Here is a 25,535-nt window from a genome sequence, read left to right on the forward strand (position 1 = left end):
CTTTGTTCTACAAGATATGCTTATTCCACTAGTCAGCCACCCACACTGCCTATTTCTGCTAGTACCCCATTTAGAATGTTCTAATGGAAAACAACTCTCAAAGTGCATGAGAAATGTGTTAAGGAAAACATTGTATTTATCTTCTGTGTTATCGGCACTATAAACATCCTGCCACTCATGTCCTTTGACAAGGTTTAAAAAACTCTCTACTGCTATTCGATTAACTTTCCCACATAGTTTGTAATTAAATGTGACATTGGTTTGCGTACAAAAGCCTTTTAGTGTTAGACTTTGTGCATTGTGGTCTGAAAGGCCATTCACACTTTTACTAACAGAATGCCCATCTAGTACTGAAGAATGAATAAAAATATTGTCTATGGCTGTGCTACTGTTCCCCTGAACCCTAGTTGGAAAAAACACAGTCTGAATCAGATCATACAAATTTAGATCTATCAACATCCTTTTTCTTGCACCATCATATACAAAATTTATATTGAAGTCACCACATACAACTAATTTCTGGTACTTCCTACAAAGTGAATCAAGAACCCTCTCTAGCTTGAGCAGAAATGCTCTGAAGTCGGAGTTAGGGGACCAATAAACAACAACAATTAGAAGTTTAGTTTCACTAAATCGAACTGCCCCTGCACATTTCAGAGTCAATGTCTATAAGCATCTCACTAACTTTATCTCTAATACCTCTTATATTTTGATGAAATATGCTAATTCCCTCTCTACTTGGAAACATTACATCCTTGGAAGGTGAGCACTTAGTTAGGGGGACTTCCTTTAAGCAAGTATACCTATCAGCTGACTTCAATCTAAAAAAGGGGCAGCTCTAATGCCAACTACTACACAACTACAGGAATTTTTCCAAGAGTGACCTCACCACCACCACCACCACCACCACCAACACCAACACCGAATACACTGTCACCTATAAGCTTAGCCAGCCTCCCCTTCCCATACCTATTGAAGTGCAGGCCATGCCTAGTGAAACCTGATCTACCGATAGACCCAACTGGCACCACTGAGATGTGACCCATGGCCTCTGCCATCAGCGCCCTGCCCAGCCCCACTTAAACACACTGAACAGCAGCATTAAGGTGAGGCCAATCATAAAGCTGAAACAATTATTTTGAACCACAAGGACTCCACCAGCTGTCAGATTCATCCACCAACAAACCATGCCACAGTGACCCCTTTCCAGTAATCCAGCAGGCTCTCCAGTATCTCTTCAAATTCTTAGGCCCATCTCAGAACCTGTCGCTGGAGTCTCTCTCCTCTCCTCACCCCTATCACTCCCTGCACTCCTACCTTCCAAATGCTTCCCAAAGTCCATAAACCCAATCACTCAGAACACCCCACTGTGGCTGGTAACTGTGGCCCCACCGAGAGAATCTATACTCTTGTAGACCAACACCTTCAGCCTACTGCCTACACCCTTCCCTCTCATAACCACTTCCTCGATGGATACTCCACAGTTCCTGTCCCTTTACCATATGGTGCCCTACTAATCACTATTTGATGCCACCTTCCTTTGCACTAACATTCCTAATGTCTATGGCATTAGCACTCCTGAACATGGTGGATTACATATCTACAATCTCCCTTCTAGTCACCATGACCAACTGTGTTCTCGCCCACAATTACTTCTCCTTTGAAAGAATTACCTACAAACAAATCCAGGATACAGCTATGGGCCCCAGCATGGCACCATCTTATGCCAACCATTTCATGGGCCATCTAGAGGAATCCTTCCTAAGCACCTAGAATCCCAAACCCCTAACCTGGTTCAGACTCATTGATGATATTTTCATGATCTGGATTAAGGGTGAGGACACCCTATCCACATTCCTCCAGAACCTCAACACCTTCTCTCTCATTTGCTTCACCTGGTCCTACTCCACCCAGCAAACCACCTTCCTTGATATTGACTCCTACCTCATAGAGGGCTACATCAATACCTCTGTCCATATCAAATCTATCAACCACCATAAATTCCTCCATTTCCTTAGCTGCTACCCATTCCATACCAAATGTCCCTTCCATACAGCCTAGCCACCTGTTGCCATTGCATCTGCAGTGACCAGCAGTCCTTCTCAAAATATACTGAGGACCTTCACAGACTGTAATTACCCTAACAATCTCATACTAAAACAGATCTTCTGTGCCTTATCTCTCCAGTCGCCCACCACTGCCCAAAGTCCCACCATCTAGCCACAGAATAGTCAGTACCACCCAGACAGGAGCAACCGAATCACATTCTCTGCCATTGTTATCACTACCTCTTGTTGTGCCCTGAAATGAAGAGTGTCCTACCCACTATCCTTCCCACCTCTCCAACAGTTGTATTCCAACACCCACTGAATCTACACATTATCCTCATCCATCCCTACACAGCCCCTGCTCACAACCCCTTGCCACATGGCTCATATTCCATTAATAGACCAAGATGCAAGACCTGTCCCATACATCTTCCTACCACCAACTACTCAAGTACAGTCAGTGTCAGCTATCACATCAAAGGGAGAGTTGTCTGTGAAACCAGTCATGTGATCAGCAAGCTAAGCTGCAACCACAGTGATGCATTCTATGTGGACAAGACAACCAACAAGCTGTCTGTCCACATGAATGGCTACCGACAAACTGTGACCAAGAAATATCTGGACCACCCGGTAGCTGAGCACTCCAACCAACACAACGTTCTTCATTTCAGTCACTGCTTTACAGATTGTGCCATCTAGATCCTTCCCACCAACACCAGCTTTTCTGAACTGCACAGGTGCAAACTATCTCTGGAATATATCCTACATCCCATAACCGTCCTGGCTTCAGCCTCCAGTAGTCATTGTCCTTATTCATCTAGCCCTTTCCATGTTCCCATTCCAGCACTACATGATCCTCTTCCACCAATGCACCCACAGACTTTTTATTATCTCCTTTTCCACTACCCCTCCCCCCCCCCTTTCTCCCATGCCCACCATCTAACCTCCTGACTGCACCTAGCTGCCCTACTTTCTCTCTCCCTCATCCCTGTACACTCCCACATGCAGCACTTTACTGTCCCCCTACCCTGCTATCTCTCTGACTCGTCACCCCAGCCTCGTCCTTACACCCAACATGCAGTTGCTTCTCCCACCACACACTGCTGCTCACAGTCTGGCCTCAGCAGCCAGGGACTGTCCTCAGGTGTGTGAGTTGCATTTGCATAAGTGTGAGTGTTTGTATTTAATCTATTTTTGACAAACGCCTTGTTGGCTAAAAGCTCACTTTCTTCCAGTCTTTTTGTAGTGTCTAACTGTGACTCAGCATCTCCATTACTTAGTGCGTAGCAACTGCCCTTTTTATAATATTGTTACATTCCATCCTGGATCTTCCATTTTTCAATTGTGCCTGATGGTTTTTCTTGTATTCTGTAACTCAGTGCTGTTTTCCTTTGTCACTATTTTCGAATACATTACTATGCTCAGTGCCTGTTCTCCTCCTTTCAGTTCATTCCTGTGTCTCTCTTGTTGCCTTGCAAAGCGCACAGCACACACTACTTATGGACTGTGCTGTATCAACCATCATGTCTGCACATAACAGATGGCTACAATAGCAAACTGTATGCTGGTGCAGTATCTCATGTCCCACACACACCCCAACATCATTAATCCTGTAATTTCAAATTTATTGCTCTTCCTGCATCAATCTCATTTACTTTCGTGTGTTATTTCCCATACCTTCCTGTGCCACACAACATTTATCTCATCCTACCAACTACTCCCAACCCCCTCCGCTCCCCCATTCCCTCTCCTCTCTATTCCAGTTCACAACTGCTTACTTCACCTCATCTAGTCACATCTGCCATACCCCTTCTTCACACTTATCCACCTGCAGATCTGCAACCCATATTAAAATTGTTTTATCCATTTCTTCTTTGATCTCATTGTGTCTTCACTGCAATTTCAGTTGGTTTTAACCTTTTGCTATCGGCCTACTCCCTCAGATTTCATCTTATTTTCCCTTACTTCAACTGTTACATTATTTACCTACTTTTACACGTTTTTATACTCTACCATAAATACTAGCTCCTTCCATCTGTGTCAATACAGAAAAACATCCTTACCCCTAGCCATAACCAGCCACACATACTGTTCCTGCATTGTTGCTTGGCTCATGGAAGCCCTCAATTGCATTACCATCAAATTATCCATCTCCAGCTGCCACCCTTCCTTCCACAATGACCTCCATCAGTTCAGATTCTGCCACTCCCCAGCCCTCATCAACACAGTCCGGAAAAACCATGTCCATCAGGCCCAAACCTCCTTGCAACATCTCCTCTCCATCTGTAAAATTATCTTGCTATGCAACCCCAAATTCCTGGATCCCATATCACACTTTGAAACTTTTGCTGTCCAGGAACTTTAGCAACATGCACAATGCCAGGTCAAAAAACTATCCATCAAGCTCACTTCCTACTCCCACCTTGGACCACCAATGCCCACCACCTCTACAATAACCTTCAAATCAGCCCCATGTTCCCTCACTGCTGAAAAAATCTATCTCGCTGACCTACTACATTTTTCCTACCATCAAAAACTTCCTCCCATCACCACGCAGAATCCAGAACCTAAAAAGACCAGAAACACAGTAATAAACCTTTCTTCCAAAATATCAGTCATTTCCAAAGGCCTCACCTTTTGCCCCATTCTCAAATTCAATCATGCAGGACTTGTTAAAGACCTTCCCTCCTCCTCCGAGTCCCTACAGTGGAAAATACTTTTTCACCACTAGCCCTACCAAGCAGACTCAACCAAAGACCAATGTTGAACCGTGACTGACTCAGTTCACTCCTTCATCCAACCATGATCCACCCCCTCTGACCCCAAATCACCCTCTGTTAAATTTCCTGAATTTCTTAACCTTGAACCTTGCCTGACAATCATTCCCCAAATCCCTCAACATGTAAAGTAACCTTACATTGACAGAAAGAACTGCAGTCCTCCATCTAAAAACTGATCCTGATCCAATGCTACTGGTGGATAAAGGCTCCAGCACTGTTGTTTTGAACTGCAAGGATTACATGGTAGAAGGACTCCACCAGCTGTCAGATACTTCCACCTACAAACCTTGCCACAGTGACCCTGTTCCAGAAATCCAGCTGGATCTCCAGTTGCTACTGAAATCCTTATGCCCATCACGGAACCTCTCCCCAAAGTAAAGCTCTCTACTCACCCCTACCACTCCCCAACACTTCTGCCTTCTACACGCTTCCTAAAGTCCATAAACCTAACCACCCAGGATGACACATTTTGGCCAGTTACTGTTCCATCGACTGAGAGAATCTCTGCTCTTACACGCCAACACCATCAGCCTCTTACCTGGAACCTACATCAACATCTACATCTACATCAATACTCCACAAGCCACCTTACAGTGTGTGGCAGACGGTACCTTGAGTACCTCTATCGGTTTTCCCTTCTATTCCAGTCTCGTATTGTTCATGGAAAGAAGGATTGTTGGTATGCCTCTGTGTGGGCTCTATTCTCTCTGATTTTATCCTCATGGTCTCTTCGAGAGAGATACGTAGCAGAGAGCAATCTACTGCTTGACTCCTCGGTGAAGGTATGTTTTCGAAACTTCAACAAAAGCCCGCACTGAGTTACTGAGCGTCTCTCCTGCAGAGTCTTCCACTGGAGTTAATCTATCATCTCCGTAACGCTTTCGCGATTACCAATCGATCCCACAATGAAGCACGCCGCTCTCCATTTGATCCTCTCCATCCCCTCCATCAACCCCATCTGGTACGGATCCCACACTGCTGAGCAGTATTCAAGCAGTGGGTGAACAAGTGTGCTGTAATCTACTTTCTATATAAAAGATACCAAATATTTCCTCCACCAACTCTCCACCTGCTCGTCACTACTGATGCCACCTCCCTTTACACTAACACTCCCACTGCCCTTGACCTTATCACTACTAAACACTACCTTTTCCAATGCCCAAAAGATTACAAACCTACAACTTCCTTCCTACTTACCATGACCAACAATACCCTCACCCACAATTACTTCTCCTTTGAAGGAATTAACTGCAAAGAACTCCAGAGTACAGCTATGGGCCCCTGCATGGCACCATCCTATGCCAACCTGTTCATAGGACATCTACAGGAATCCTTCCTAAACACGCAGAATCCCAAACCCCTAACCTGGTTCAGATTCACTGTTGACATCTTCGTGATCTGGATTGAGGATAAGGACACCCTATCCACATTCCTCCAGAACCTCCACACCATCCCTCCCATCTGCTTCACCTGGTCCAACTCCACACAACAAGCTATCTTCCTAGACATTGGACCCCCCCCTCATAGATGGCTACATCAATGTCTCTGGCCACCATAAATGCATCCACTCCAAAAACTGCCACCCATTCTATATCATAAAGTCCCTTCCACACTGCCTCAACACCTGTGGCCATTGCATCTGCAGTGATGAGTGGTCTCTCTCGAAATATACTGAGGGTCTCATTGAGGCCTTTCTGTGCCATAATTACTCTCCTAACCTTCTACAAAAACAGATCTCAGAGTCTGAGTCCTTCATAATTACCCACAAAACCTTTTACAAAAACAGATCTGTCGTGCTTTATCTCTCCAGTCACTCACCACCTCCCAAAATGACACCATCCATCCACAGAGGTGCATTCTCCTCATGACTCAGCACCACCCAGGACTGGAGAACTTAATCAAATTTTATGCCAGGGTTTTTTAACTACCTCTCGTTGTGCCCTGAAATGAGGAACGTCCTACCCACTATCCTTACCACCCCTCCCACAGTGGTATTCCATCACCCACTGAACCTACCCAATAACCTTGTCCATCCCTACACAATCCCTGCTCCCAAATCTTGCCTCACAGTTCATATTGCTCTAATAGATTCAGATACAAAACCTCTCCCATACAACCTCGATGCAAGACCTCTCCCACACATCTTCCCACCACAACTTACTCCAGTCCAGTAACAAGTGTTACCTATTCCATCAAAGGGAGGGTGATCTGTGAAACAGTCATGAAATCTGCAAACTAAGTTGCAACCACTGTGCCACATTCTATGTGGGCATTACAACCAACAAGTTGTCTTTCTGCATGAATGGCCACTGACTAACTGTGGCCCTGAAACAGCTGGACCCCTCCATTGCTGAGCACCCACCCAATATAAAATTATTCATTTCAATGACTGCTTCACTGCCTGTGCCAGCTCAATCCTTCCCACCAATAACAGCTTTTCTGAATTGCACAATATATCATACATTCCCATAACCCCCCTTGCCTCTGCCTTCATTAGTCATTCTCCTTACTCATCTAGCCCCTTACCTGTTCCCATTCCAGTACTACACACCCCTCTATTCTGCCAACACGCCCACAGTTTTTTTACTTATCTGCTTTCCTGATTCTCCCCCCCCCCCCCCCCACCCACTCACATATTGTCTAACCTCCTGACTGCACAGAGCTGCTCTACCCTCTCTCCACCCTGTCTGTGTGTGTGTGTGTGTGTGTGTGTGTGTGTGTGTGTGTGTGTGTGTGTGTGTGTGTGTGTGTGTTCCCCCCCCCCCTCCCTCCCTCCCTATTACTGATGTAGGCCTTCTTGGTCAGAAGTTCACTTTCTGAGAGTCTTTCTGTTGTGGCTATCTGTGACTCAGCTGTATGGTGGATATTAACTATCCTTTTCATAATGTTGTTATATTCCATCCTGGATTTTTTTGCATTGTCCGTTTCTGTCTGACAGTAGTTAAGTAACTTTCTTATTACTTTTTGCTTTAGAAAGTGTCTCTCTCACTCTCTCTCTCTCTCTCTCTCTCTCTCTTGCATGCACACATGCCCACAAGAGTTACAAAATTTATTTTGTTTCCTAGTCAATAGTAGCCTTCTATTCCAACAGTCAGAGTGCAGATACGTTTATAGTGTTAGCATCTCTCTGGGTTCCTTCATTTGATGAGTTACTAAGTAACATAGTCTAGCATGTATGATTGTGTATAGAAGTTAAGTGAAAAGAAGACTTCTTAGCAAAGAACTCGTTGCATCACTTTTAATTACAAGGCATCATCAGAAGTGACAGCAGTGCCTGGCATATATCAGTGTTGTGTGACATGACTGCTACTGTTCACATGTATAAATAGCCTAAGAGATAAACTCTATGAAGCTGAACACGGAAGTTACATAATTAGGAAACTATTAGAAGATGCAAATGCACATGTATACAATCAGCATCTGACTCAAATACTGGTAACATATTCTGAATACAGATACAGATAAATTAAAATAAAATAAAAGATACCATTTTATTTGAATATACAATTGGCATTTCAACACCCATAAAATTCCTAAGACCTTCTGTTTGGAGCTTTTTGTGGTGGAATTACTAAAGTACATAAGTTTTATATTGAGGAAGTCATGTGGCAGGCTTTGATTTAATGAAAAAAATTTGTTGAAAAAATCCTGAGAAGCCACAATTCAGCAGCAAAAAACTTCACAGAAGTGCACAAAAAATGCAGTGGAAGACATTACATGAAATGCATTATTTCTTCCTTCAATATACACTGTGTGTCTGAAAGGGAGGTTGAGTCTTAATGTCCTGTTTACAGATGGAGCTCATGCTTGGATAGGGTAAGAGTTAGGGTGCAGAAAAATCAGGTTCTTTTACTGCCCACAATGGTAAAATTAGAGAAATCTGGCTAACTCAGATGGAAGTCAATAATCTTCCTACTTGCATATCATACACAAACAGCATAGAAAGGAGATAAAATGATCTTATTGGACAACATTCTGTATCCCCATCACAAGTTGTATGGTGGGTCACTGAACACAATTGTAACATCAGCAATGTAGGAAAAGACAGATTGCTACTTACCATAAAGAAGACATGTTAAGATGCAGATGGGCATAATTAAAAGACACTTATATTAAGCCTTCGGCCAGAGTCTTCATCAGTAAAAGAAAGACACTCACACCGCTCACACACACAAACAAGCACACCTCATGCACACACGTCTGCCAACTCCAGCATCTCAAGCCAGAATGCCAACACAGTTGGGACACATTTGTAGATGCAGATCTACATCTACATCTACATAGATAATCCGCAAGCCACCCTACTGTGCATGGCATAAGGTCCCTGTACCACTACTTGTCATTTCCTTTCCTGCTCCAATCAAAAATAGAGAGAAAAGCGACTGGCCTAATGCATCCGTATGAGCCCTAATTTCTCATATCTTATCTTTGCCTCTTTAAGTGCAATGTATGTTGGCAGCAGTAGAACTATTCAGCATTTAGCTTCAAATAGCAGTTCGCTATATTTTCTCAAAAGTCTGCCTCTGAATTGCTTCAAAATCTTCCTTCAATCTGACCTGCTACAGATCCCAACCACTTGAACAGTACTCAAGAACAGATCACACTAGCATCCTATATACGATCTCCTTTACAAGTGGGCCACCCTTCCTGAAATTCTCCCAATAAACCGAAGTCAACCATTCACCTTCCTTACCATAGTCCTCACATGCTAGTTCCGCCTCATATCACTTTGCAGCCATTATGCCACGATATTTTAAAGACTTGACTGTGTCAAGCACAACGCTAATAATACTGTATCTGAACATTGATCTTCTTACTCAACTGCATCAGTTTACGTTTTTCCACATTTAGGCCTAGCTGCCATACATCACACCTTCTGGAAATTTTGTCTAAGTCATCTTGTATCTTCCTACAGTCACTCAACTTCAACTCTTTACAATACACCATGGCATCACCAGTAAATAACTGTAGATTGTTGCCCACCCAGTCTGAAAAATCTTATGTACACAGAGAACAACAGTGGTTCTATCAGACTTCTCTGGGGCACTCTTGACGATACTGTTGTCTCAATGAAACTCACCATCACGGACAACATACTGGGTTCTATTCCCTTCATCCACAGTTCACAGTATGTCACATGAGAATAGGACAAGCTGAGTTTCACATGAGTGATGCTTTCTAAAACAATGCTGATTCGTACACATAAGCTTCTCAGAGTCAAAAAAGTTTATTATATTCAAACTGATAATATGCTCAAGGATTCTGCAGCAAACAGGGATATTGGCTTGTAATTTTGCGGCTCCATTCTTTTACCCTTCTTACATATTGAAGGCACCTGCACTTTGTTCTAGTCACTTGTGACTTTGAGTTGACCAAGAGGCTCATGATAAACGTGAGATAGGCAAGGAGCCAATGCCACAGAGCACTCTTTGTAAAATTGAACTGGGATTCCATCTGGACTTGGTGATTTATTTGCTTTCAAATCTTTCAGTTGTTTCTCTATGCTAGGTATGCTTATTATTATGTCATCCATATGGGAGTCTGTGTGATGGTCAAATGACGGGATGTTTGTGTGATTCTTCTATGTGAAAGATTTCTTGAATGTGATGCTTATTTACTGCTTCTTAAAAAGTGTTGTTAGTTTAGAATTCCTTATTAAATTGATAAAAATGTTTCTTCTGTGTCACTGATACACATCATCACTCTGAATTGTCCTTATGGTGAACTCTCCAACAGCATGATGAGTGGGTCTAGTATCAACAGAGGAATTACAAATTTTCTTACTTAAATTCAAGCATTTCAGCCAAAGCCTAAGCTTCCATTGGATAGTTGACTATAGATTTAGTTTAGGAATTACTTTAAAAACATGACTACCTTCAGACATGTGTATTGTACATGTTGTGTGTTTTTTAAATGACAGTCTCACTAAGATGAACCAAATCTCACAGCTGTTGATGAATAACTAGTTTTAAGACTTACAGCGAACATTGCATAAACTCAGTCCCACGTCTAAAATGCTTAGCAATTATTCAGTACAGAAAACTGTTCTAGAAAATTCCTTTCACTCGAAATATAGTTAAAAGCAGATAAAAACAGCATCTTAAGGCTCAGAAAATATGCCAGTTTAACTTAATTACTATCCACAGTAACAGAAATGTGAAATCCAGTCAGAAAAAGAAATGGTGAGTGCAATAGGAAAATTAAAAATTACAATTCAGTTATTAAAGATACTGAGACAAGATGACAGAAGTTATGCACTGTAAAATGTTTTAGAGCTGTAGTGGCCAGTACATTGCCTGGTGATGGTTTAGAATACATTCTTCTCACATTCCACAGTAAACAAATATGCTCAGGAACCTGAAGGCTAAATTAATATCATTATCAGTCTACAACAAACAACAGCAGACTATTATTCTCATTTCGAATAAGGAATTTAATAAATGTTTTCATATGCCACAATTTCTTCAGCTTTTATGACTCAGTTTACCAAAAATGAAAAGACTGACAAATAAGGTTTTCTAACACCCTACATGAGCATGACAGTGAACCTTCTCATCATTTACTTACTGCTCGTTCTTGTTGGCCAGGATCTTTAGTGGTGTAGCTACTGTGAAATTTTCCTGCTATTACTCTGAAAAGTTCCTCAGGATATTTCACATGCTTTTCATTGTTCCAGAAGCAAATAGCAGCTAAAGAAAATAAAAATACAGTTTACTTCACCAATTTAAGAAAAATATCTCAGTGATATCAATAATCATTATTTTTAATTAAAAACATTATCAAAACAATGCTACAGATTTAAATAGCCAAAGCTGCAGCAACGGCTGTGGCAGCAAGTAAGTGCAATGCAGTGAAAAGGGATTTTTTTATCTTGGGGAAGGGGAGGGGGATGGAAAGAAGGAAAACAGTACATAAAAAGGCAGGCAGGGTGAAGAAGGCAATGGGTAATAAACAATAAAATAGAACACAAAAGGTAAACACTAAATTAAAATATATAGATAAGATACATTTATACTGGAGGGAAGGTGAAATTACAACAAATCCTGGAAGATAACTAGAGTGAATGGAAGAAAAGTGTCTCAGAAGTACAGTGTGACAAATTTTTCATACTAAAAATTAGAAAATATTAGAAAGACAGATACTTACATGATAGTACATATTTAAGAGAAATCAAAGAACCACCACAAATGTATTTGTAAATATTTTCCACATTTTTATAAATTGCCACATGCCATGGAAATTCTCTGTGTTGCACAGCTTCACCACCAGCTATAAGAGGGATGTGTTGAGGTCGGACCTTTCCACATGCTAAACACAGAAATTATACAAATGAAGAAAGGCAAGAAATTGCATATGACTGTCCATATAATTTTATTCTAAAGAAAATCTCCACAAACTATTTATGCATATGAATAGCTATTCAAAAACATGAAATTATTATAATTATTTTTATATGAAAACTAATATTATCTTGTATAGTGAAGGCAATTATTTACATTTTTTTAAAATTCTGAATAGTTTCTTCTATAAGAGAGAAAACACTAATTCATGCAATCAAAAAGTAAAAATTTCATAAATCAATGAAACAATATCATGAATATAATAGAGGGAAACATTCCACATGGGAAAAATATATCTAAAAACAAAGATGATGTGACTTACCAAACGAAAGTGCTGGCAGGTCAATAGACACACAAACAAACACAAACATACACACAAAATTCAAGCTTTCACAACCAATGGTTGCTTCGAAAGGAAAGAGGGAAGGAAAGGGGAAGGTGAAAGGATGTGGGTTTTAAGGGAGAGGGTAAGGAGTCATTCCAATCCCGGGAGCGGAAAGACTTACCTTAGGGGGAAAAAGGGACAGGTATACACTCGCACACACACACACACACACACACACACACACATATATCCATCCACACATATACAGACACAAGCAGACATTTGTAAAGGCAAAGAGTTTGGGCAGAGATGTCAGTCGAGGCGGAAGTACAGAGGCAAAGATGTTGTTGAAAGACAGGTGAGGTATGAGTGGCAGCAAATTGAAATTAGCGGAGATTGAGGCCTGGCGGATAATGAGAAGAGAGGATATACCGAAGGGCAAGTTCCCATCTCCGGAGTTCTGACAGGTTGGTGTTAGTGGGAAGTATCCAGATAACCCAGACGGTGTAACACTGTGCCAAGATGTGCTGGCCGTGCACCAAGGCATGTTTTGCCACAGGGTGATCCTCATTACCAACAAACACTGTCTGCCTGTGTCCATTCATGCGAATGGACAGTTTGTTGCTGGTCATTCCCACATAGAAAGCTTCACAGTGTAGGCAGGTCAGTTGGTAAGTCACGTGAGTGCTTTCACACGTGGCTCTGCCTTTGATCATGTACACCTTCCGGGTTACAGGACTGGAGTAGGTGGTGGTGGGAGGGTGCATGGGACAGGTTTTACACCGGGAGTGGTTACAAGGGTAGGAGCCAGAGGGTAGGGAAGGTCGTTTGGCGATTTCATAGGGATGAACTAAGAGGTTACGCAGGTTAGGTGGACGGCGGAAAGACACTCTTGGTGGAGTGGGGAGGATTTCATGAAGGATGGATCTCATTTCAGGGCAGGATTTGAGGAAGTCATATCCCTGCTGGAGAGCCACATTCAGAGTCTGATCCAGTCCTGGAAAGTATCCTGTCACAAGTGGGGCACTTTTGGGGTTCTTCTGTGGGAGGTTCTGGGTTTGAGGAGATGAGGAAGTGGCTCTGGTTATTTGCTTCTGTACCAGGACGGGATGGTAGTTGCGGGATGCGAAAGCTGTTTTCAGGTTGTTGGTGTAATGGTTCACGGATTCCGGACTGGAGCAGATTCTTTTGCCACAAAGACCTAGACTGTAGGGAAGGGACCGTTTGATGTGGAATGGTTGGCAGCTGTCATAATGGAGGTACTGTTGCTTGTTGGTGGGTTTGATGTGGACGGACGTGTGAAGCTGGCCATTGGACAGGTAGAGGTCAACATCAAGGAAAGTGGCATGGGATTTGGAGTAGGACCAGGTGAATCTGATGGAACCAAAGGAGTTGGGTTGGAGAGGAAATTCTGGAGTTGTTCTTCACTGTGAGTCCAGATCATGAAGATGTCATCAATAAATCTGTACCAAACTTTGGGTTGGCAGGCCTGGGTAACCAAGAAGGCTTCCTCTAAGCGACCCATGAATAGGTTGGTGTACGAGGGGGCCATCCTGGTACCCATGGCTGTTCCCTTTAATTGTTGGTATGTCTGGCCTTCGCAAGTGAAGAAGTTGTGGGTCAGGAAGAAGCTGGCTAAGGTAATGAGGAAAGAGGGTTTAGATAGGGTGGCAGGTGATCGGCGTGAAAGGAAGGGCTTCATCGCAGCGAGGTCCTGGACGTGTGGAATATTTGTGTATAAGGAAGTGGCATCAATGGTTACAAGGATGGTTTCCGGGGGTAACAGACTGGGTTAGGATACCAGGCGTTCGAGAAAGTGGTTGGTGTCTTTGATGAAGGATGGGAGACTGCATGTAATGGGTTGAAGGTGTTGATCTACGTAGGCAGAGATACGTTCTGTGGGGGCTTGGTAGCCAGCTACAAGAAGGCAGCCAGGATGATTGGGTTTGTGAATTTTAGGAAGAAGGTAGAAGGTAGGGGTGCTGGGTGTCGGTAGGGTCAGGAGGTTGATGGAGTCAGGTGAAAGGTTTTGTAGGGGACCTAAGGTTCTGAGGATTCCTTGAAGCTCCGCCTGGACATCAGGAATGGGACTACCTTGGCAAACTTTGTATGTAGTGTTGTCTGAAAGCTGACACAGTCCCTCAGCCACATACTCCCGACGATCAAGTACCACGGTCGTGGAACCCTTGATTGCCAGAAGAATGATGATGGATCGGTCAGCCTTCAGATCACGGATAGCCTGGGCTTCAGCAGAGGTGATGTTGGGAGTAGGATTAAGGTTTTTTAAGAAGGATTGAGAGCAAGGCTGGATGTCAGAAATTCCTGGAAGGTTTGGAGAGGGTGATTTTGAGGTAGAGGAGGTGGGTCCCGCTGTGAGGGAGGACGGGACTGTTCCAGGCAAGGTTCAATTTGGATAGTGTCTTGGTGAGTTGGATCATTCGGCGTAGGATTAGGATCATTTTTCTTCATGGCAAAGTGATATTTCAAGCAGAGAGTACGGGTGTAGGACAGTAAATCTTTGACAAGGGCTGTTTGGTTGAATCTGGGAGTGGGGCTGAAGGTGAGGCCTTTGGAGAGGACAGAGGTTTCGGATTGGGAGAGAGGTTTGGAGGAAAGGTTAACTACTGAATTAGGGTGTTGTGGTTCCAGATTGTGTTGATTGGAGTTTTGAGGTTTTGGGGGGAGTGGAGCTGGACATTGACCTCCACCTGTCCAATGGCCAGCTTCACACGTCCGTCCACATCAAACCCACCAACAAGCAACAGTACCTCCATTATGACAGCTGCCACCCATTCCACATCACACGGTCCCTTCCCTACAGCCTAGGTCTTCGTGGCAAACGAATCTGCTCCAGTCTGGAATCCCTTAACCATTACACCAACAACCTGAAGACAGCTTTCGCATCCCGCAACTACCCTCCCGACCTGGTACAGAAGCAAATAACCAGAGCCACTTCCTCATCTCCTCAAACCCAGAACCTCCCACAGAAGAACCCCAAAAGTGCCCCACTTGTGACAGGATACTTTCCGGGACTGGATCAGACTCTGAATGTGGCTCTCCAGCAGGGATATGACTTCCTCAAATCCTGCCCTGAAATGAGATCCATCCTTCATGAAATCCTCCCCACTCCACCAAGAGTGTCTTTCCGCCATCCACCTAACCTGCGTAACCTCTTAGTTCATCCCTATGAAATCCCCAAACCACCTTCCCTACCCTCTGGCTCCAACCCTTGTAACTGCCCCCGGTGTAAAACCTGTCCCATGCACCCTCCCACCACCACCTACTCCAGTCCTGTAACCCGGAAGGTGTACACGATCAAAGGCAGAGCCACGTGTGAAAGCACCCATGTGACTTACCAACTGACCTGCCTACACTGTGAAGCTTTCTATGTGGGAATGACCAGCAACAAACTGTCCATTCGTATGAATGGACACAGGCAGACAGTGTTTGTTGGTAATGAGGATCACCCTGTGGCAAAACATGCCTTGGTGCACGGCCAGCACATCCTGGCACAGTGTTACACCGTCCGGGTTATCTGGATACTTCCCACTAACACCAACCTCTCAGAACTCCGGAGATGGGAACTTGCCCTTCAGTATATCCTCTCTTCTCGTTATCTGCCAGGCCTCAATCTCCGCTAATTTCAATTTGCTGCCACTCATACCTCACCTGTCTTTCAACAACATCTTTGCCTCTGTACTTCCGCCTCGACTGACATCTCTGCCCAAACTCTTTGCCTTTACAAATGTCTGCTTGTGCCTGTGTATGTGCGGATCGATATGTATGTGTGTGCGAGTGTATACCTGTCCTTTTCTCCCCCTAAGGTAAGTATTTCCGCTCCCGGGATTGGAATGACTCCTTACCCTCTCCCTTAAAACCCACATCCTTTCACCTTCCCCTTTCCTTCCCTCTTTCCTGACAAAGCAACCATTGGTTGCGAAAGCTAGAATTTTGTGTGTATGTTTGTGTTTGTTTGTGTTATCGACCTGCCAGCACTTTCGTTTGGTAAGTAACATCATCTTTGTTTTTAAACAATATCATGAAAAGGATAGTTGGTACTCACCATATACCAGAGATGCTGAGTCACAGATAGGCACAACAAAATATGTGTCACAAAATGAGCTTTCATCCAACAGAGCGCGCGCCCACACACACACACACACACACACACACACACACACACACACACACACTCAAATGCAACTCACACACATGACCACAGTCTCTGGCTGCTGAGGCCAGACTGTGAGCAGCAGTGCATATTGGGAGAAGCAACTGAATGGTGGGTGTAAGGTGGGGAGGCAGAGGGATAGCAGGGTACAAGTGGGGGACGGTAAAGTGCTGTTTGTGGGAGTGTACAGGGACAAGGCAGAGAGAGGGTAGGGCAGTCGGGAGGTTAGATGGCGAACATGGGATTGGGGGGGGGGGGGGGTAGAAGAAAAGAAGATAAGTTAAAAGACTGTGGATGCATTGGTGGAACAGAATTCTGTGTAGTACTAGAATGGGAACAGGGAAAAGGCAAGATGCATAAGGACAATGACTAATGAAAGTTGAGGCCAGGAGAGTTACAGGCACATAGGATATATTGCAGGGAGGGATCCCACCTGCGCAACTGAGAAAAGCTGATGTAGGTGGTAAGGATCCAGATCACATTGGCTGTGAAGCAGTCATTGAAATGGAGAATGTTGTTGGCAGCATGCTCAGCAACAGGGTGGTCCAATTCTTTCTTGGCTGCAGTTTGTCAGTGGCCATTCATGCGGCAGACAGGTTATTGGTTGCCCACGTAAAATGCAGCTCAGTGGTAGCAGCTTAACTTGTAGATCACATGACTGGTTTCACTGGTAGCCCTGCATTTGATGGGAAAAGTGACATTTGTAACCGGACTGGAGTAGCTGGTGGTTGGAAGATGTCTGGGACAGGTCTTGCATCTAGGTCAGTTACAGGGATATGTGCCATGAGGCAAGGGATTGGGAGCAGAGGTTGTGCAGGAGTGGATGATGGTATTGTGTAGGTTCAGTGGGCGATGTACTACCACTGTGGAAAGGCTGAGAAGGATAGTGGGTAAGACATCCCTCATTGCAAGGTACTACGAGAGGTAGTTAAAATCCTGGGAGAGAATGTAATCCAGTTTTGTGTTGTACTGAGCCGTGAGGGGAATACTCCTGTCTAGCCAGACAAAGGGATTTCAGGAGATGAGGCTGACTGGAAAGATAGGGCATGGAAACCTGTTTTTGTACAAGGTTGGGAGGGTAATTATGACCCATAAAGGACTCAGTGAGACATTCAGTATTTTTGAGAGGTATCACTCATCACTGTAGATGTGATGGCCTCTGGTGGCTAGGCTATATTTTAGGGACATCTTGGTATGGAATGGGCAGCAGCTATCGAAGTGGAAGTATTGCTGGTGATTGGTAGGTTTGATATGGACAGGGGTACTGATGTAGTCATCTTTTGACATGGAGGTGAACATTGAGGAAGGTGACTTGTTGGTTGAAGTAGGACCAGGTGAAGCAAATGGGGGAGAAGGTGCTGAGGTTCTGGAGGAATGTGGACAGGGTGTCCTCACCCTCAATCCAGATCATGAAGATGTCATCAATAAATATAAACCAGGTTAGGGGTTTGGGATTCTGGGTGTTCAGGAAGGATTCTTCTGGATGGCCCATAAATAGCCTGGCACAGGATGGTTCCATCTCAGATAGCCATACCCCAGATTTTTTGTAGGTTATGCCTCCAAAGGAGGAGTATTGTGGATAAGAATATACTTGGTCATGGCGATTAGGAAGGAGGTTGTTGGTTTGGAATCTGTTGGGCATTGAGAAAGGGAATGTTCAGTTATGATACAGCCATGGGCAGCATGTGCTAAAAGAACAGGAGCTGTGGAGAGTTGGTGGAGGAAGCTGTTAGTCTCTTTTATACAAGGGGGCAGGCAATGGGTAATAGGCTGAAGGTGCTGGTCTATGAGAGCAGAGATTCTCTCAGTGGGGGCACAGTAACCGGCCACAATGGGGTGTCCTCGGTGATTGGGTTTATGGACTTTGGGAAGCATGTAAAAGGTAGGAGTTCAAGGAGTGGTAGGGGTGAGGAGAGATAGATGGGCCCCAAGGAGAGGTTATGGGATGGGTCAAAGAATTTGAGGAGAGACTGAAGATCCTGCTGGATTTCTGGAATGGTGTCACTGTGGTAGGGTTTCTTGGTGGATGAATCTGACAACTGGCAGAGTCCTTCTGCAAGGTAATCCTCGCATTTCAAAAGAACAGTGGTGGAGCCTTTGTCAACAGTTAGGATTATACAGTTGGGATCAGTTTTTAGGTGGTGGACTGAGGTTCTTTCTGCAGATGTAAGGTTAGTTTCACATTGAGGGATTTGGGGAATAATGGTGAGGTGCGGTTTGAGGTTAAGAAATTTTGTAAAGTTAACAGGAGGTGATTTGGGGGCAGTGGGGGTGGATCATGGTTGAATGGAGGAGTGAACTGAATCAGGCGGCATTCAACATTTTTCTTTGGTTGGGTCTGATTGGTAGGGTTGGTGGCAAAAAGGTGTTTGCACTGTAGGGACCAGGAGAAGGAGAAAAGGTCTTTAACAAGTCTTGCATGATTGAATTTGGGAGTAGGGAAAGAGATGAGGTTTTTGGAAAGGACCTATATTTCTATGGGGTTAAGGCTTTTGGAGGAAAGGTTCAAAACTGCATTTTGGGATTGTTTAGGTGCTGAATTCTGTATGGTGGTGGGAGGGTATTTTTTAGGATCAGGTAAATTTAGTAGGTCTGTGAGACAGTGTTTGTCAGCCATGAGAGGATGTGGGGGAGGATTGGAGTTTGTTGTAGAGGTGGTGGACAGTGGCAGTTCAAGGTGACAGTAGGAAGTGAGGAGGGTGGAGAGTTTTTTGAGGTGGTGATGTGCATGTTACACTAGTTACTGGAGGGCAAGAGTTTCAATGTGTGATATGGGATCCACTTTTTTGGGATTGCATAGCAGGAGAATTTTACAGATGGAGAAAAGGTATTGTGAGGAGGTTCAGGTTTGATTAACATGGTTTTGCAGGTCTCTGTTAAGGACTGGCAGAATCTGAACAGATGGAGGTCATTGTGGAAGGAAGGGTGGCAGCCAGAGATGGATAATTTGATGGTAAGGCAATTTGGGGGGATTCCATGAGCCAAGCAACATTGCAGGAACAGTATATGGGACTGAGTTCTTGATAGTGATAAGAAACTTTTCTGTATTGATGCAGATGGAAACAGCAAAGATCCATGGTGCTGGAAAAAAAAATGCAAATAAATACATATATAATGTAGATTTTGTTTATAACTTATGTATTTTTTCACTTTTATGAATTTTGCAAGTGGGAATTCTCCCTGCAATATATCCTACATTCCCATAACCCTCCTGGCATCAATCTTTGTTAGTGATTGTTGTTACCCATTGAGTGCCTTCCTTACACAGCATTACACAATCCTCTATTCCACCAACACACCCAGTCTTTTTACTTCTCTCCGTTTCTGCTACACTCCATCTCACCCCCACCTTCCATCTAACCTCCCAACTGCACCTAACTGCCCTACCAACTCTCCACCTCATCCCTGCATGCTCCCACTGACAGCACTTTACTGTTCCCCACCCCTACCCTGCTATTCCTCCCCCTCCCCACTGCAGCCTCCTCCTTAACCCCACCTGGTTTCCTCTCCCACCATGTGCTACTGCTCGTAGTCTGGCTTCGGCTGCCAGAGACGGTGGTCATGTGTATGTGAGTTGCATTTTGGTGTGTGTGTGTGTGTGTGTGTGTGTGTGTGTGTGTGTGTGTGTGTGTGTGTGTGTGTGCCTTTTTGGTTGTGCCTATCTGCAACTCAGCATCTCTGCTATATGGTGAGTAGCAACTATCCTCTTCATAATATTGTTATATTTCATCCTGGATCTTCCACTGTTTGATAAATCAATGGAAAAGTGTTGCAAACAACTGACAAGAAAACGTGCAGGGTGGCAGTGGGGAATGGCGGAGGAGATTGCATGAATGGTCAGGAAGTATGGAAGATGAACTTTAGTCGTAGAAATTAAATGATATACCTAGAGCGAAGTTTTCAGATAGAGCATTGACTCACTCACACTGCCTCCATAGCTATGTCTGTGGCATATCCAAATGCTCTAAAATTGGTTAACACATGATTCAACCATACAGGGAAATGGAGACACACAATGAAGCACTTAACTTATTGTCATCTGCTGATAATGATGTTTCACACAGGTACACAGCATATCTGTATCCTTCACAGTGATCAGTCAACTTCTAATGCTATTCACATCTCTTATATACCCTATCTGCCCTGGTAACAACACTAAACATGAACAACACCAATCTATTGTTGTGGTCATTTCCCTGTCACAAAGCACTGCAACTCTAATCATTTACATACCTACCAATGGTGTGTACATGTGCAAAGTAACATTCACATTAGGCAATGTTTCAAAAATGGCTCTGAGCACTATGGAACTTAACGTCTGAGATCATCAGTCCCCTAGAACTTAGAACTGCTTAAACCTAACTAACCTAAGGACATCACATACATCCCTGCCCGAGGCAGGATTCGAACCTGTGAACATAGCAATCGTGCGGTTCAAGAATGAAGTGCCTAGAACCGCTCGGCCACAGTTGCCGGTGAGACAATGTTTACTGGAGGGGGGGGGGGGGGGGCTTTACCTGTCAGGTAGTGAATGTTCAGGTGTGATATTTTAATAAAGTGGGGCATGCAGCAAATTTTATGACTTACACAATTAATTTTTTAACATTTTTAGCTTCTAAATAATGACATCAACTCTTTCTTTCTTTTTTTTAAAAAAAGTCTATCTATATGCTTTTTTGTGACATTTGGAAAGAACCTTAAAAAAAAGGCTTTGCTATCATAATGGGTGTGGAACTTGTTCAAATAGTAACAAGGGAGCAGCACTGCCAACCAGTGTTTACCATAAGAAAAAGAGGCCCAACAAATGTCTACTGTATTAGGTTAAAACGGTCTGTTTACTTGCCCTATCACACTCAGATAAAATCCCAAGCTTTCGATGATTGCCTCCATCATTGTCATCATGGGCTATGTCTGGCTGCTCTGAAATGCACAGAGCTTCCGCTTCTGTGCCCAGAAGATGGCATCTGACTGACTGGATTATGTCATGATGACATCCTGGAAATGGTGCATAATGAGGTGTCACCAACTATGCCCATAGATTATGTCAGCGCTCTCTATCCAGCATTGCTTGCAGTAATATCACTTGCATCAGTTGATGAACTATGAGTAGTCTTCTTTTGTGCTCCTTCTTTTTGAAGTACATGTTTCTACACATTGCTAAGGGCATAGTCAGTGCCTCTATTAAAGTTGTTTTTACATAGGCTAATCTCAACTGCTTCCTCAGTCATAGAGTCCTAATAATTTGATGTGTGAGCGAGAATTCTCATTGGTTCACACGAAACCTTTTGTTTATTTAAGAAGCTGCACCCAGCCACAGCTGATTTTTCAAAAATCAGATATTTAAGGTAAAGTTGATACTCAACACAGTGATCAGCAACATTCCATACTGACTGGCCCACATAAGTGCTGCCACACTCATGAGGAATATTATAAATCCCTGTCACTCTCAAGTCAAGATGATTTTTAACGGGTTGCAAGATTACTTGAATTTTCTTGGATGGCCAGATGACTGGTCTGTTTAGGACTCTCCATATCTTACTAATTCTTGCACCACAGAATACAAGCCATGTTATGTGTTGGTCCTCCTAGGTGCGTCGAATGACATTGTTTCTTGGCTTATCCCACATCACTGACTAATTACAACAGGCAGAATATCCATTCCTTCTGAACACCATCATCAGATGGTTAATCTCAGAGCTGAGGTGGTCTTTGTGAGGAATAGTCCTGGCTTTGTGTATTTTGGTGTTCAGCACAGCTTCCTTCTGGCTCAGTCATCCATCTAATTTTCAATTGAGCAACACATCTAAAATAGGTAACTCCCCATTCTTCTCCAACTCTGCCGCAAATCTTATCTTATCATGTATACCATTCATACGGTCGATGAACTACTGCAGCACCTCACTGCCACTCGGCCATATTAAAAATGTATTGTCAGTATATCAAAAGAAGTAGGATGAACAGAAAGGAGCACTGTTCAACACTCATTCTTCAAAAGCCTCCATGAAAAAATTAGATATTGTTGGTGACGGTAGCAAACCCATGGCTGTTCCATCAGGTATTTCAAAATAACTTCCATCACACAGAAAAGAGTGGTTGTCAAGGTGTACAACAATCAATTTTAAAATTTCAGGTGGAAAATGAGCAACCAATACCATTAATGTCTCCTACTAGTACTTTGGTAAAAAGGGAGAACATGCTGAGGCGCACCAAAATTTCACATGGGCCTATCCTCATCTTCTCTATGACATGAATGAACATTTGTGAGTTCTTAGCATGATGAATACAGCACCCAACTATAGGTGTCAACAATTTTGTTATGTATACTATTATATTAAGTTGCCACTGTTGATGAAACCAAGATATGATGGTTTCAACTGAGCCAGGGGAACCAACACATAGCTTGCCTTGCATTCTGTTGTGCAACAGCTAGTAAGACATGGAGAGTCCTAAACAGGCAAGGAATCAGACCAGTCATCTGACTGCACAGGAAAGTTAAAGAAATATAGCGGCCCATTAAAAATAATCTTGGCCTGAAAGTACCAGGGATATACAATATTCCTTGGGAGTGTGGCAGCACTTTATGTGGGCCAGTCTGCATGAACTGTTATTGATCACAGCAGTGAGCATCAACATCACCTTAAATACAGGATCACAAAATCAGCAGTAGCTGAGAATGGCCTGATAATAAACACAAAATTTTGTTTGAACTAATGAGAGTTCTTGTTCATGCATCAAACTATTGGGACTGTGAGACTGAGTAAGCAATTGAAGTTACATTATGTGAAAACAACTTTAATACAGACACTGGCTGTGCACTTAGCAAAGCATGGAAGTGTAACTTGATAGAGAAAGAGGAAATCTTTTCCTAGTTCACCACCTAATGCAAGTGATATTACTACAAGTCATGCAGGATAGAGAGTGCAAACATAATATATGGACATGTAGGACAATCATCTCATTTTCTGCCATTTCCATGATGTCAGCATGGTGTTGTTCGTCCCAGCACAGGCCATCCTCAAGGCAAAAAAGTGGAAGCCTTGCAGGAATCTCAGACATAGACCCTGACTACAATAGAGGCAATCATAAAAACTTAGGTTTTTTTCTGAATCTGTCAGAGCAAGCAAAATGAAAATTTTTTATCTGAGAATTCAGTCATGAAAAACATTGTAGCTATGTCTACCACACTGTACCAAATGTAAGCAAAAATTTAATGAAGGTATGGTCCACCACATCAAGTTTCAAAATGTTGACTCTGTGCACTGAGATTCACTACAAAGTGATTCTGGACAGATAGTACTCTGCAATGAAAATCATCTGGGCTTGTCACGGCACTGGACCATACTTTGTGGCATTGTTTGTCTCTGGAAGTCTGTATTCCCATTGTAGGCTTCTTGTTTCAAATATTACCACAGAGAAAATAAAACAGTATTAAGTCTTGTGAGTATGTGGGCCATTTTCCCATTTTGTGTATCCAAAACAACTGCCACAATAATTCCCAATTGCTCTGTTAAGGAAGTCTGTAATCATCTCAGCAAAGTGTGTGACACATCCATCATGTTGGTACCACATCAATTTACACATCTCCATTGTGATGTCTTACAAGAACTGTGGAAGCATGTCTGTATGAACTGAAGATATTTATAGTAACAGAGAGTCCCAGTAATAAACACAGGAATAAATGATGCAACTCCTCAAAAGCCAATGCCCATGTTGAGAGACCGTGGTCACTGTTTATCTATTTCTCTCAGCCTGCATGCATTTTCAACTTTCCAGAACTTTCCAGTACTTTATATTGCAAAGATTAATTCACCCACAGTTTTTTTAATGATGATCCAGCAAAAAATCTTACATAGGAATGATGCACCATAGTCACCATTCAGAGAACTGTAACTGATAATGTAATCAGTGCCACAATGCTATTAATGGAGCAAAATGTAGAAAGGATGAAGTGTTTTGGAATGCAATATTTGCAGAATATGCCTTCAGCTGGTCACACTTGCACATGTAAGCTGTCTTGTAGTGATATGCAGACCGCTTCTAACTGTTGCTCAAATGTTTCATTCACCAGTTGCTGTTCTGTTTCAGTGGAAAATTTTATTCTTCACATTATCAGTCTGTCAAATTTCTTTTATAGTACTTGCAGAGAAAGATCATGTGGGTTCAGTATGATAAGGATATTTTTCAGCATATAACTGCACCGTTGGTCTAACATTTTAGCAACATTCACCATATCCACTTTTTTGACTGTAGTATAAGTCGTAAAAGCCTAAATTTGTGCAGGACTGACTTTTCCAAAACCTATAACAGTATAGCAGAGCCTCGACTGGTGGGTTTCACATTTGGTACAGCAGGAGACATGTATATGAGACTGTGAGACCTCCTCCGCTTTTGGTGGACAGCATTTTGCAGCTCTGTTATCCTGTCACTGTTTGACCTAGTGTCACATGTGTTACATTCCTTAAGTTCTTCTCTATTGCTTTTCCCAATGTCACAGCATAAAAGTGTATAGATCAATTATAAAGATTCGTGTTACAATTTGGTAGCTATTAATGTTAGAAATTACTTGCATACATCAGAAAATTTGCCACATTGTCAACTGTAGCTTAGCTAAATCTGTACCTCAAGATATTTGCTTGTTGTTGATGTATTATTTTGAGTGGCATGTCCCAGCTGCCTCACCTTATCAGACATTCCTAACTTCCTGAACTACAGGCTATTTCTTTAAGTCAGAAAGAGGAAATAATCAGAGGAGTTCGGGAAGGTCATCCCCTAAGATCAAAATCATTTCAATCAGAAATTTTTCCTCATTGAATTAAACAAATTATATCTTTTTATATTAAACCTAGTTACATTCAGTTCTTAATTATGGGA

At 43.0% G+C, this 25,535-nt stretch overlaps 1 protein-coding gene across 1 annotated transcript in view; it reads right to left on the minus strand.

Annotated features, from left to right (window-relative positions):
• The window catches only part of LOC126199422 (modular serine protease-like), a 270,462-nt gene that overhangs the window by 86,043 nt on the left and 158,884 nt on the right, over positions 1–25,535 (minus strand). Inside the window, exons 6-7 of the mRNA XM_049936340.1 lie at positions 11,975–12,136; positions 11,396–11,517 (exon numbers count right to left, since the gene is read on the minus strand). Coding sequence (XP_049792297.1) covers positions 11,396–11,517; positions 11,975–12,136 — 284 coding nt within the window. The remainder of the gene's footprint in view (positions 1–11,395; positions 11,518–11,974; positions 12,137–25,535) is intronic.

The sequence above is a fragment of the Schistocerca nitens genome, chromosome 8, assembly GCF_023898315.1.
Source record: "Schistocerca nitens isolate TAMUIC-IGC-003100 chromosome 8, iqSchNite1.1, whole genome shotgun sequence".
Lineage (NCBI taxonomy): Eukaryota > Metazoa > Arthropoda > Insecta > Orthoptera > Acrididae > Schistocerca > Schistocerca nitens.